The sequence below is a fragment of the Balearica regulorum genome, chromosome 3, assembly GCF_011004875.1.
Source record: "Balearica regulorum gibbericeps isolate bBalReg1 chromosome 3, bBalReg1.pri, whole genome shotgun sequence".
In the NCBI taxonomy this organism is placed as follows: domain Eukaryota; kingdom Metazoa; phylum Chordata; class Aves; order Gruiformes; family Gruidae; genus Balearica; species Balearica regulorum.
Genome location: NC_046186.1, coordinates 71158897 through 71173090, shown reverse-complemented (window position 1 = coordinate 71173090; position 14194 = coordinate 71158897). Strand labels below are relative to the sequence as shown.

The 14194-nt window shown below is 38.6% G+C and overlaps 1 protein-coding gene across 1 annotated transcript in view; it reads left to right on the top strand.

Annotated features, from left to right (window-relative positions):
* LOC104639278 (coiled-coil domain-containing protein 170) overlaps positions 1–14194 on the top strand; it is a 59498-nt gene that overhangs the window by 3881 nt on the left and 41423 nt on the right. Inside the window, exon 5 of the mRNA XM_075748405.1 lies at positions 786–1529. Coding sequence (XP_075604520.1) covers positions 786–1529 — 744 coding nt within the window. The remainder of the gene's footprint in view (positions 1–785; positions 1530–14194) is intronic.

Below are 14194 nucleotides of genomic sequence, written 5' to 3'. Positions count from 1 at the left end.
CATGTTTTTTCATTATACCACTGGTCTTCATTGTGTATTTGAAAACCTAGCTTATTCTCCCTCAAAAACAGTATCTCTAAAACATTTTAAGTCCAGTTCCAGATGGCCTTTTTTAAATTTAACTATAACATTTTAAAAGAGTTCATTTTATTGACACTAAAAATTTTTCAGACTTCTTTGGAAAAAATGTGAGAAGTCAATCTGGACCAGAAGTGGTTTAAAAGCTTTGTAACTGCATTATTCCTGGAAAATAATGCCTTTGGGTATAATATGAAATATCATAGGGTTACAGATAAGTCCATTAGCTGGCAACAGCGCACACCAAGTATTTGATGAATCTTCATAAAGACATCATTAGTGTGTACTTAAAATACAAATTCTTACTTGGCTGCAGGAAATAAAAAAAATAAACCTGCTTTTGTTACTACTTTTTCTGTGTTCCCACTGATATTTTCTGGAATTAGAGTATGTAGAATATTTGTGTTTTAAGCTTTGTGATCAGTGTATTTACCTTGATCTAAATCTTCCATCTTTGTCACTTCTGATGCGTGTTTCTGATGCCTGCATAAATACAGAGTATTGTTTAGCTTCTTCCATAAAATCTTGTCTATATTAATATTTCTGTACAAGAAGCTGAATTTTATTAAGGCTTGGAGGAAAATGTGGAGTTAGAGCTTTCATGTCCCTAAAATAAAAACAGACAAACAAAATGTTTAGCGTATGTGAAGTTTAGAATGTAACTACAGTGGGACTTAGCAAATGTTTGTGTTTTTTCCTCCTTCTAGGTGTCGTTGTGGGGCAATAAGTGTGACCTTTCTTTTTCAGCTGGTAAAACCAGCTCTCTGAAATCTAGTCCTTTACAATCCCTGGAAAACATGGTACCTTACATCTTAGTGAATGATATGGAAAAACTTTGGTCACTACTTGTAAACGCCAAAAAAAGAAATACAGAAAAAAGTAATGTTAGAGTTGACATAATCCTGGATAATGCTGGATTTGAACTTGTAAGTGATCTTGTATTGGCTGACTTCCTGTTATCGTCAAAGTTGGCTGATGAAGTCCACTTCCATGGAAAAAGTATTCCATGGTATGTGTCAGACACCACAAAGCATGATTTTAACTGGATTATTAAACAACTGCAGTCTGCCAATCATATGTGGATGTCTAGATGTGGGATAAACTGGGAGGGCAATTTGAAAAAGGGAGCTTGGGTTTACCGTGATCACATGTTTTGGACTTTGCCACATGACTTTTCCAGTATGACTGAAGTTGCTCCTGACTTCTATGCTGATCTGCAGAAGTCAAACTTGCTTCTTTTTAAAGGTGATCTAAACTATAGAAAATTAACAGGAGATAGAAAATGGGAATATACTGTTCCTTTTCATCAAGCCTTGAACAAGTTTCATCCTGCGCCTCTCTGTAGTTTGAGAACACTGAAATCTGACACTCAGGTTGGCCTAAAGCCTGGACAAGGTGAACAACTTCAGGCTTCTGAACCTGAATGGATGATAAGTGGAAAATACGGGATAGTTCAGTTTTATGCTGCTCTCTAGTTAAATGGTTCCTAATATTCTGAAAGAGAGATCCAGTCTGGGTTTTAACTACTTTCTCTGTTCCATGCTTGGCTTCAGCAAATTTTCCTTTTTGTTTGCACTTTGTCCTCCCAAGTGATTTGTTGGTTTTGTTCCACAAAAGACTTTAATGTTGTGCAAAAGTTTACAAACTGCCTTTGTATACATCAATCAATCCGCATTTCAATATATTTTGTCTTCCTAATGTCCAATGTCAGTGGATGTTTAAGATGGAGTTTAGTTGTCCATAATATTTTTTCTTTATCAGTGGGTATGAGAGTTTTGTGGCTAACAAGTGAAAAGTCTGCTTCAGAAACCATTTCTTCAATCCCACGTTAGCATTTACTTACTTCAGGTAATTTGTGCTCCATGTGCCATGCATTGCATGAAAGTTGATATTTTAGAGAATGCACAAATTAATTCCAGATAGATTCTTTGCAACCTATTCTGGATCATATTTTAAAACTGTTGAAAACTGAGTTGAGTTCTACCGAGACTTTATTACATAAATTGTTTTTGACTTGCTTCTTGTATCTGTGGACAAATAACTTTTGATGTTTTGAGTAGAGTTTGTTGTACATTAAGAGAAGAGTTCTTGGGTTATACCTTGTAAATATTAATTTAGAATTTGAAAATTAAATTTTAATTTTAAAATACAAGTGGATGTTGCTAGCCAGTTTGTCTGTAGGAGGGGAGTAGTCCCATCTGGTAGGAAGATTAGTAGGAGAAAGGAAATCTCATTTTAAGAGTATGGAAGATATTGTCTATCTAAGAACCTCTACCAAAAAAAGCACACAAAAACCAACCCCCAAAACAAACCAAGCAATCAACCAACCCAAACAGTTACATTAATTGGATTTTAGATTTAATACAGATTTCAATTAAAGGTGGCCTGTCAGCAGTGTTTGTGGTTCAGGCACTGCTGCCTCTTTCTATTGTGATAATTCTCTTCATTTGTCAAATGTATTTTTTTTTATATAAAGGATGCCATAATTTTCATGGGGGGAAATAAAACCCTAGATGCACTGAGAAGCATATGCTAGGGAAGCATACGCCATACAGGTTGCTGCTAATTGGAGTTGTTAGATGCCCATTTCTTCTCTTCTACCCTGGTCTCAAATTACTCAGATTTTTTGGGAAAATTTAGCGATATTTTAGTGGTTTTTCAGACTGAAGTGAAATGAAAGTGGAAGTGCGTTATCCATTTAGAAAGGAAAAAATAATAATAAATTATGTCAAGTCTTAAAGTACTTTTATGCTTTGAAATAGGGCTTTTGATAACCACAGATTTGTTATAAAATGGTGGCAGAATTACCTATAGAGTCTGACTGAATTATGCTCTTGTCTAGAGCTGCTAAAATGGGGTGAATTTGCCCCTGGTAGCCAAGGTGGCTATGTTATAGGGGCCAAGAGTAGACAGTAGAGAAACTTCTTTTTCCATTTTACACGTCTTACACAGTGAAAAAGGGGGCACAGAAGTGGCCTTATTTGAGTACGTGCTGGAAGTGCTATGGTAAGGGAATTAAAATGACTATGTGGTAGGAAGTAGATTTAGAAAGACTTTTGCACTTATGGTTAACTGTGTTGGGTTTGCATGGCAAGGTTTTGGTAGTGGGGGGGGAGGGGGGTCTACAGGGGTGGCTTCTGTGAGAAGCTGCTAGAAGCTTCCCCTGTGTCTGACAGAGCCAATGCCAGCCGGCTCCAAGATGGACCCGCCACTGGCCAAGGCTGAGCCTATCAGCGCCTCTGTGATAACATATTTAAGAAAGAGAAAAAACAGTTAGAGAGCGCTTTTGCAGCCAGAGAGAGGAGTGAGAAGATGTGAGAACATCTGCAGACACCAAGATCAGTGCAGAAGGAGGGGGAGGAGGTGCTCCAGGCGCCGGAGCAGAGATTCCCCTGCAGCCCGTGGTGAAGACCATGGTGAAGCAGGCTGTCCCCCTGCAGCCCATGGAGGAAGGATGAGGGGGTGCAGAGATTCCACCTGCAGCCCATGGAGGACCCCACGCCGGAGCAGGTGGAGGCACCTGAAGGAGGTTGTGGCCCTGTGGGAAACCCACACTGGAGCAAGCTCCTGGCAGGACCTGTGGACCCGTGGAGAGAGGAGCCCACACCAGAGCAGGTTTGCTGGCAGGACTTGTGACCCCACGCTGGAGCAGTTTGCTCCTGAAGGTCTGCACCCCATGGAAGGGACCCACCCTGGAGCAGTTCGTGAAGGACTGTCTCCCGTGGGAGAGACTCACGTTGGAGAAGTTCATGAAGGACTGTCTCCCATGAGAGGGACTCCATGCTGGAGCAGGGGAACGATGAGAGGAGTCCTCCCCCTGAGGACGAAGCAGCAGCAGAAATGACATGTGATGAACTAACCATAACCCCCATTCCCCGTCCCCCTGTGCCGCTGAGGGGGGGTGGAGGTTGAAGCCAGGAGTGAAGTTGAGCCCAGAAAGATGGGAGGGGTGGGGAGAGGTGTTTTAAGATTTAATTTTATTTCTCATTACTCCGTTTTGCTTAGTAGTAAATTCGATGAATTCCCTCTCTCAGTTCAGTCTGTTTTGCTCGTGACGATAATTTGAGAATGATCTCTCCCTGTTGTTATCTCGACCCACAAGCTTTTTGTTGTACTTTTTCTCCCCTGTCTAGTGAACGAGGGGAGTGACAGAGCAGCTCTGGTGGGCACCTGGCCCCCAGCCAGGGTCAACCCACCACATTAACCTAAGACAAGGGTAAGCTCTGGCAGGCCTAACGGAGTGGGAGGGCGGTTTTTGGTACCTATTTCAGGCTTCGAACATGAAGCTGAATTCCCTTCTGGTCAGTGAAATTGCTGGCAAAGCCTGTCCTCTGAAGTGGAGAGAATTGGCTGCCGCTTACTGTGTTCATATGATAGAGATCTATACAGTGGATAAATGTTCTTATATGTGTTCTTACTACATCTTACTACACCTTACATTTTAAAATTGCAAGGTCAAGTATTCAAAACCTAAGATGCTAGGAATTTCAGTATCATCTTGTAGGTAGGGATCTACTTTTGAGACCTGTGTAGCAAAAAAGATAAGCCTGTAACGAAGGCCTACTTATATGTGATAAGAAACTATTCATTTTTACTTTAGGTAGAAGGCTGATGATTCTTAGAATGAGCACCTGCTACACATCATGATAAAAAGGAGGAGTTACAAGGCACTTCAAAGTCCTTATATACATACTTTTCAGAAAGGCAGGACACTAATTGCTTCCAGGAGCATCCTTATTTCCCTGAGGCATATAGCGAACAATTACCAATGTCAAAGTATTGAGAAACTAGGGGGAAGGTAATTTGGGCCAGGGTCCCCACGACCACTGACCCATAAGCCCCCTACCCAAATTATACCACCTACTCAAAAGACAGAGGCGGAGAAAGGAACAGAGCATGCGTTCTAGTTTGCATACTAGGTGAAGAAATAAGAACCAATTATTGTAATGGGGAGCATACCACTTTGTAATCTTTGTAACATTTGTGTATAAATATGATGAGAAGCAGCATTAGGTGTGCCTGATTAGAGGAACTATCCTTCTGACACCCAGCGCTGCAATAAAAGGAAATGCCTGCTTCTTAATGCTAAATTGGTGTTAGTTTTCTTTTATTCCTGAGTTTTGGTGACACCTGGGTTTAGTCTTCTCATCTGCTGTGTATCTCTGGGTTAGTGCTCCTAAAGGATGAATTAATGCTCATCCTTAGGCACCTGATTAAGCTGAATAAATTGAAATCCAGTCAAGAGAGCTGAAGGTCAGACTGCAGAAGGTCTCTTGGACTGGAGAGAGTTGGGGGGACTCTGGCTTTGGTGCTTTGATCAAATACTTAAACGACATGAATCTGGGCACTGAAGCCTCAGTTTCTCATCTGTAAAAATGCTGTTAACTTGTTTCAAATACACTTTGAAGCAACAGCCGCGGGCCAAGAACAGAGGGATGGCAATTGTGGAAAACTTCCCACCTTGTTCAGAGAGACAAAATGATTGGGGGAAGAAATCTGCTTTGCCTGTGGGCAGATTGTAAGGTACTGACTTAATTTACTGGAGAGGTTTAAAAGTGTGTGATGGACAAGAAGAGGAAGGATCATTTCACTGTTGAGGCCACCCTTAAAGGGTAGATTTGCCTCTTACACAATCCTGAGACATGCTGAGAAACTTGGTTTCATTTTTCACTGGTTGTTAATCTGTCTCTCTGTGCCCAGGTTGCTTTCAAGCTGTTACTTCTGGGAACTCACAATGCAGATCAGTGAAAATTTATATTCTGAAGTTATGATAAATAGAATCCTACAAAACACTAAATCACTTAGGAGATGCAGCAGTATTCACTCAGTATTACTAAATCATCTCACTAGAGATTGTTGCATTAACATTTGTGAGGAAGTAAATTGGTGATTTCATGAGTACCGTGAGACATGTAATTCTTAGATTAGCATTTGAATGCTAATGTAAGATATTATGTCATTCTGAAAAAAATTTAAAAATTATATTCTCCAGTTTATTAAGTGAGCACTTTTCATCTTTTGCCCCTCAGAAATAGATGTGTATATGGTAATATACAGTGTGACTACATAGTTACATGAGGAATGCACTGCCATAACTTCCAAATACTTAATTGCTTGACTCCTATAGCTGTAATTGCAAAGTGCTATCTATAGACAGAACTGAACATGCAGCATACTTTTGTGTTTGTTGGCTGGCTATATTTTTGTAAAACTTGGATTGATTCTATGAGAAAAAAAAGGTGCTGTAATGCCTGTGTTATATTCTCCCATGCCACAAAGTAGTAGTGAAGACGGATACTCTGATGAGGCACTGTGCTCTGCTGTTGAGTTAGCAACAGTTTAGTTGAATATAGGAAATGCTTTTGTAGATACTCAATGTTAATTACTTGTGTAATATAGCTTCATGAAATGGCAGCGTGTGCCTATGTTATTTAGGTGGAATTTACTGTTATACGACAGAAAGCATATGTTACAATAGCATATGTTGTAATATAGCATATTTTTTTTTTCTGAGTATTCAAGAAAGTTCCTTCTGTACCTCTGTTTTACAGCTGGTTGCCCAAAATGCTTGTATAGCATAACTCAGGAGCTACTGATTTGTATACCAAAATTCTTGAGACTTTAATTCACGTGCCATGTGAATATTTATAGCAAAAGGGCATTTTCAGTAATTCTGACCACCACAACAGAGCAATATATTTTGACCTTTTTTTTATTCTATCTTTTGAACATCTGTATTAGTAAATCAGTTTTTGATAGCAGTGATTTTCACTTGTGATGAAACAGGAAGAAAAGTAATGTCACAGGCACAGTGAATGCCAGTACATGCATCTGTCTGAATACTTGATAATTGCTTAGATAAGATATATACAATAATTCTGTATGTATATAAGGCTTTATAAAATGAATTTATGTGGAAAATAAGTTGATTGTATGGCTGGAAACTGTTGCAAGAATATTGAAATAAATTATATAATTTTGTGCAGAAGTCAAACATCATTATACTATTTCAGTGGCTCGGAAAGCCAACTTAAAATAATTCAGATTTTAGTTCCTGAAGATTTTTCTCTGAACAGATTTCTTTACAAAAACCTGTAAAGCATATTTATCCAATGGGCTTTTGAAATACGTAGATACAAGAGATGGGTATCATAAAATGTTCCTCTTCTTCAAGACAGGGTAGTATTAGGGAAGTTTCTACCTTATTGCTTTACCAATATTCTTGTTCAAATTTCAAAACCTTAAAAAACACTGAGAATCTCTTAAAATGTATCTGGTAATTACTTCTTAACGTTGGTGCAGCTGATGGTCTCATTATCAGGATCACTTCCCAAACTGATAGGTGCTCTGTGTGTTCTCAGCAAAAATGGAAATATTTCAGTGTTACACTTGCTGACTAAACTAACTTGTTAACTAAAATATTTCCAAATCACCTTGTTTTACACACCTTTCTGATGTCCCATAAACTCCAACTGTTGTTGTTGAAATAGTTCCTTTAAAATTCACAGTTTTCAAAACTTCTGTGAATTTTTATTCTATCAGCCTTAGAAATAAAAATGCCACTTAAATGAATTTAAATAGATTAATTAATTCACATTCTGTCTGAGCTTTACAGTTTTGAATTCTGCAGGTATATTGTGAGAAGGGTTTTTATTTACACTTCTTTTTGAGGTTTGGCTCATTTGGCTTTGTTTCCACTGTGGAAGAAATGTAAAATGTCATATTATTATCATATACAATGAATAAAGATTTTCAGTACTCCTATGCTGCTTTTGTTTTACAATTTTTCAGTAAGCTAAATAATCAGTCTTTCAAACTTCCTGTGAAGAAAAGTTTTCATGCTTGTAGGGATTTCTTTTATGTTTCCTGAGATTCCACTTCTTCCAAGTCTTTAATGAAGTAAAAGGTTAAGAGCTGAGCAGACTAAGGTAAGATATATCAAGGGATATGTTATGGGCTTGTTTGCTTTCTTAACGTTAACTAATTGATTACTCTCTTACTATCATGTTAAGGCTGATGCTTTGTAAGTGATGATAACTGATAAAGGGTCTGATATGTTAGTTGCATCTTTCAGTGTGCCGTTCACACCGAGTTTTGCCTGCAGTTGTGGTATTTCACTCAGGTATTAACTTTAAAGGAGGACTTGGTTGTTAGCAATGTGGAGATAGAGTGCCTGACACCTAGGCAAACGGATGATGGAGTAGAGGCAGAAGGCATCCAGGCTTCCTATTCCATGTATGGAAAGGGCTGCACAGAAACCCTCTGTATTTGGTGCAGTGCTGCTTAATGCTGGCTGAAGGCGCAGGAACATCTCTGGACTGTCACCCCTGAAGCTCAGGCACCTACAGAGAAACATTTTCTGCCACCTTACCTGTTAGCATACAGAATGCTGTGCCGGAGGTAATCACAGAGAGTTTCCTTGAAACAGTTGAGCAAGGTTCAATCTTTAAAATGCTTGTATATATTAAAATAGTGCAGCAGAGAAGGAGCTGCAAACTGGGAAATCTATGCTTTCCTTCAGTGGTGATGTGTTTAGAAGGGTGATTCAGGAAACTGAGAACTGGCTTTTAACAGCCATGTGTGGCCTAGTATAGGTTTCAGCTCTTATCACCCACTTCGCAAGAACATGTCTTAGCTGTCCTACATCAGGAAATGTACTGGGTTCTGGTCCTAGATGGCTTATATACATACAGAATTGTTATTTTAGTCCAGGATCTGTGTTTGTAGAATACGAAACAATTCTGGACAAAAGGGTTAGGGTCCAGGAGCGCTCCCTCAAGCTGACTGAAGGATCCCTTCACCTACTCTTCTTTGTACGGTGACTCCTGTGTTATCTGCGTAACGGCCCTATTTCCACCCAGGGCCTAAGGTTAGGCAATTAGGAGGCTATCAAATAAAGTTCTAATTTGTCCAGGCAGAAAAGGGCCTACAACTTGCTGCAAGGGCTTTGGTATCTTTACGTGAACAAAAACTATTCCCTTTTCTCTGTAATTGGCTGTGTTCTTGATTTCAAGCGATTCTGAATTAGAGCTACGCTTGACTGCTATTGGGATGTGTTGGATATGCAGCTTTGACCTCGTCGGTGCCCTTAGATTTGGCCCTTGGAAGTTTTGCTGCTACTTTTCTGGATCGTGTGAAAAGTAGCACGATGGAGCATTAGCAGGAGCTAGTTGCCCAGCACAAATCTGGGAGTTTCCATACATGCGCAGAAAGCTAAGTTCTACATACAGAATAACTGCATGAATTGAGTTTAGTCTTTCAAAGCTTATATCTAGTTTAAGTTCCCCAAACTGAAAATGACCTAATATGTCTGCAGCAGCATTCAAAGGAGAAACTCTTAGATTTTTCAAAGAAAATAATTTCTTATAAATTGTCCTGATTTTTTTTTTTTAACCATACTTGTGTTTCAATAGCTGCAAGTATAATTTAATGGAATTTTCTATCTTTGCTTTCATTTAACATTGTGCACTTACTGCTGATGTCCTGAGCTGGAAATCAGCTGTGCAAAGTGTTTTATTCTGTGTCCCCTCTCTCCTGTGTCTCCACACATAGATGGAGATATGTTAGTCTGCGCATAAAGTATTTTTAACTGTATATTTGCTTACGTGGACATTATCTTAGTACTCCGCTTGTTCCTCCCTCACTAAAACATAGTTTGTATTTTGGATACAATGCTTGACTTTACAAGTAAAAAAGTTTAACTGTAATTTCCAAAACTTCAGAATATATTCTTTGGGAAGTGTAAGTCCAGTGTTTGTTACACCATGAAGCTTTGCATCTTCATTATTGCTGTTTGCCTTCTGTTTCAAAATGAACATTTTGTTTTCAGTCCATGGTTATTCTGACCTTACAAGATAAGAAAGCATCTAGTAATGATATCATAAAAACAGTTTGGCTACTGTTTTGTCATCTAAAGATATTAAATATCTGCTCATGGGCAGGCTAAACTGTTGTATTGCCACATAGGAGATCTTCAGAAAAACCTCTCCAGAAGTGATTTCTTTTTCCCTGACGGTTCTGGGAAAGGACTTGCTCAAACTTGACTAATAGGGGGGTGGGAATCATGCTTAGATTCTGTGTTAAAATCTCACTTCTTTCCCAAGTGTGATTAGTTCCCCCCGTATGCATATTGCATTTTCACCACCCCGCTTTGTCCCAGTGGGGAGAGTCCAGGGTTGTAAAACCAGCTGGCTTATTTCCTTCAGAAGATTGACTGACCCCACAAGGTGTCTCCATTAGTTTAGCTGAGCTGTGCAAACTCACATGGGATGCAAACAGCTTTAAATTCAATGTTTTGGGGGGGAAGAAAAGGACTCCCATTTTGGTTAGGCAGAGGAACAACTAGACTTAATCAGATTAGTTAATCCTTCTTAAGCTTGTCCACTATTACAGTTACAATAGTAACTGGTGTCAGGCACACCCCCCCCCCCCCCTTAATTATCTTAGTTTGTGATATTGTCTCTCCACTTTCTGATATAAGCCTATATTTCCTGATAATGTAATTGCATTAATACCTTTTCCCCCTTGAAGTCTGTAAATGTGTTATGAAATTACCTCCAGGGAGATAGTATGTGCCTTTGTTAACTGAAGTTGTATTTTCAAAAATTTGTTTAGGATTTCTATATCAAATTGTTTGTCACTGGTCGTGAGCCAGACTTCTCCATCAGCTGACAAAAAAGAGATGGGAGTATGATGAGAAGAGTTGGGAATGTCTTGATTTCTTCATTATTTTTTGAAGTAGGTAAGCTGAGGATAAGGCACTCCTCAAGAAAACTTTCTCTACTACAGGATGTGATTTGAGGGGGTGGAGGAGGAGCGCAGCTTAGTGTTGGGACATACTGTGCTTTTGCAAATGAGAACCTTGGCAAGTTGTGCCCATGACTTTCATGCCAAGTATTTGTTAAAATGTGTCTGGTTTAGTTATTCTAGTTAAATTTGTAAATAATGAAGTCCTGTGGATTAAATTTTCCTTGAATCTCCTTTGGAGAAATAAATTTCATCTTCTTTTTTAATGTTGCTAGTGTACAATTTTTTTTCCAACTCAGCCGTAGTTGATTTTAGGTCATGAGTGTCTGAAATGTGCATATGCATTCAAGAAATCATTTCGAACTTGTGTGCATGATAAAAGACAAACACTTCACCTTCTCAATATGGTGTTGATGTTGATGTCTTGAGGTTAATAACAAAGCTTTTTATAGTGTTAGTAAACAAAGAATTTTTGTTTTCAAAACAAATATGAAATGTTTTGATTCAGTCTTTTAATCAATTGTTATGATGTATTTAAATTACAAGATCTGTGAACAGTAGAATGAATAAAGCAAAACTTTCTTTTCCCCTTAGATTCTGTTCCATGGGTACCTGTAGTTCCTCTCACTTCCTGATGGGGCATTGGAGGAAAACAAAACAAAACAAAAAACCCAAACCAAACAAAACCAACCCACAGAAAAAAACAACCAATCAACCAACAAAAAACCCAAACAAAAACCCACCATAAACTAAAACAAAAAAACTCCCAACAATCAAACTTCAGTATAGATTGTAATAATACACAGAACTGTAGTGCAGGCTTTCCATACAGTTGGGGCATTCAGTGTTCATTCTGTGCTTGGCTGTCTGTGTTTCACGATAATTTGCAGGAAAACAAGCGTCATTCTAACTTCAGCTCTCTCAGATTTGCTAAAGATTTGTCAAGGACTTTGGGGAAAAAAAACTGCTAAAGAAGTATAAGTCTGCATGCTTAAATACTTAAATGATTGCACTTGGTTGTTTTGAAATTGGGTTAAAGATACAATGCCAAAAGATGCTTTTTTTCTTAGTGCTTTTTGATTTTTTAAATTTATTTATGAGAATATTTAAAAGCAACTCAAATAATACAAGTAAGAGCTCACCTTTCATTGAGTTGATCATTCCATTCTCAAGAATGGGTTTGACTCTGAGGCCTTTGTGAATTCTTTCTTGAAGAAATAGTGTTTTAAGGACCTCTTTCCTAGATCCTCCTTCAGGCCCCAGTAAGCTTTTTTTTTTCTTTTTTTTTTTTTTTCCCTAAGTGGAGGTCTTGTTTTATGCTACTCATTTCAGTTTTCTTTTTATTTTCTCAGAAGTCTGCAGACTGATTTGCTAGAAAAATGCAGATTTTGATATAGAAATGTCATTTTAGCCTGTGGCATACTAAGCACTTTGAAAGGCAATCTAAGCTAATTTGAGTCACTTGCTAGGGAATCTCTGGTTCAAGCATCCAGAAACACAGAACCGTTGGGGTACTCAAAACAATTGCTCCCCATCCATCCATACCCCACAAGATACAGAGGATATCTCTTTTGTTGAGTGAGGGGAAACCTATCCACATCATCACATCACTTTTAGCTTTGAAATTATTCAGATATGTCCTTTCTTATTTACTTACAGCAAATTCAATTAGGAGCACATATTTAGGAACCTGCAGAACTGTCTCAATGGTTAGGTCTGATTTTTGAGTGTACTGGCTACTGGAATTGAGGCTTCATAACCTAGATCAGTTTTAGCATTTTTCTTCAACACTGAGCTCTTTCAAGGAAGGGAAAGATTGTAGTAATTTTTTATTATTATATTCTGTTTTAAGAATTAGAGTGACTTTATTAGATACATAAATTCAAGAGATTCTGCATCATTCTTTGCTCAGAAAGGCTGAGAACATTCTGTCCATCTATTTTCTGTAACACAACATGAAGAATCTCATTCATTAAAATGATTCCTTGAAATTATTTTTAACTATAAATCCTGAAGTAAGCCTTCCTACGTTGTTATTTCCTGCCCCTGTTAAAGAAAAAGAAACATGGAGTCCTTTTGAGAACTCTACGTGTAGTATTTAGCAAACAAGCCTAAAGCATTTTAAAGTGTTAACATCCTGTAATAAGATACTTTTTCTTAGTCAAATGGCTTGAAGAGTGGGTATCTGTGCTGGTTTGCAGAAATATTGCAAATATATTGCACCCCCTCAAACTGTCCCATTCTTTTTCACAGTGTGATATAAAATTTCTGCTTTTCATCCTTTTTTTCCTTACCCTTTTTGTTGTTACTCTCGCTGCAGTTCATCAGATTCAGCTTTTTCTTTTTCTTTTTTTTTTTTTTTTAAAGCCAAATAACTTTCTAGATCTACGGTAAGATACAGCTGTAAAAGCATTTTCGCCCCATCACCAACAACATAGGAGTGGCTGAAGTATAGCTCTTGAACCAGCTGTGGCACTGCAGGACTAGCAATGGGGAAAGTGCATTCAAACACAGGCTTGAGAAAGTTAGGACAAAGTTTCACAATCATTTAATCCTGCATCTGCATGCTGCTGCAATAGTAGGACAGATCAGGCTGTAGTCAGGTGCTGGACAAATCCAGGATGATGGATTAAAACTTGTGCCAGATTTATGCTGGTTTCCTGTAAGGCTACCAGTACAAATTTAACCTGTCAAAAAAATAATAGATTTGAATTGCAGAATGAGTTTACACCAGATTGGCATTTTGCACCGTGCAGTGGTAGCAACTTTGATCCAGTACCGTGAGTCCTGTGTTTGAAATTATAAAAACTTTTGGTTGGGCTCCCTAGCCATCAGCACAATATTTGAAGTATCTCATGTAATAGAACAGCCACAGGCATAGAAGAGGGAAAAAAAAAATAAAAGGTCAGGAAACTTATTCTCATAAAAATATTAAGACTTTTTGTTAATTGAGATTTGTATCACTTTGGAATAAACTTTGGGATGGGAACTGAATGGAATTAAACTGGGAACTAGAGATTGTGTGGACGTTTCTCTCTGAGCCATATGGAGACAGCCTGGGGGTGCAGTTCCCCTCTGGCCAAGCTCCCTGCTCTTTGCCTCTGGCTGCTTTCTCACCTGGGTCCTTTTGAGTTTAATGCTGCAAAACTAGGGTCCCTCCTCCCTGGCAGCAGTCACTAGGTTCAGGGGGGGAAGCCTCAGAGAGATGCCGGCAGCACCTCTCTGCACCCCCATCCGCTCTGTCAGCACTGGATAACTTTGATTCAGAAATGCCCTACTGGTTTCAGTCCTCTACTACAGCAACAGTAAGAGCATTTGTGTAGACAGTCCTTGAGAGTAACGGGTTTTGTAACACACTTTTATACCCCCT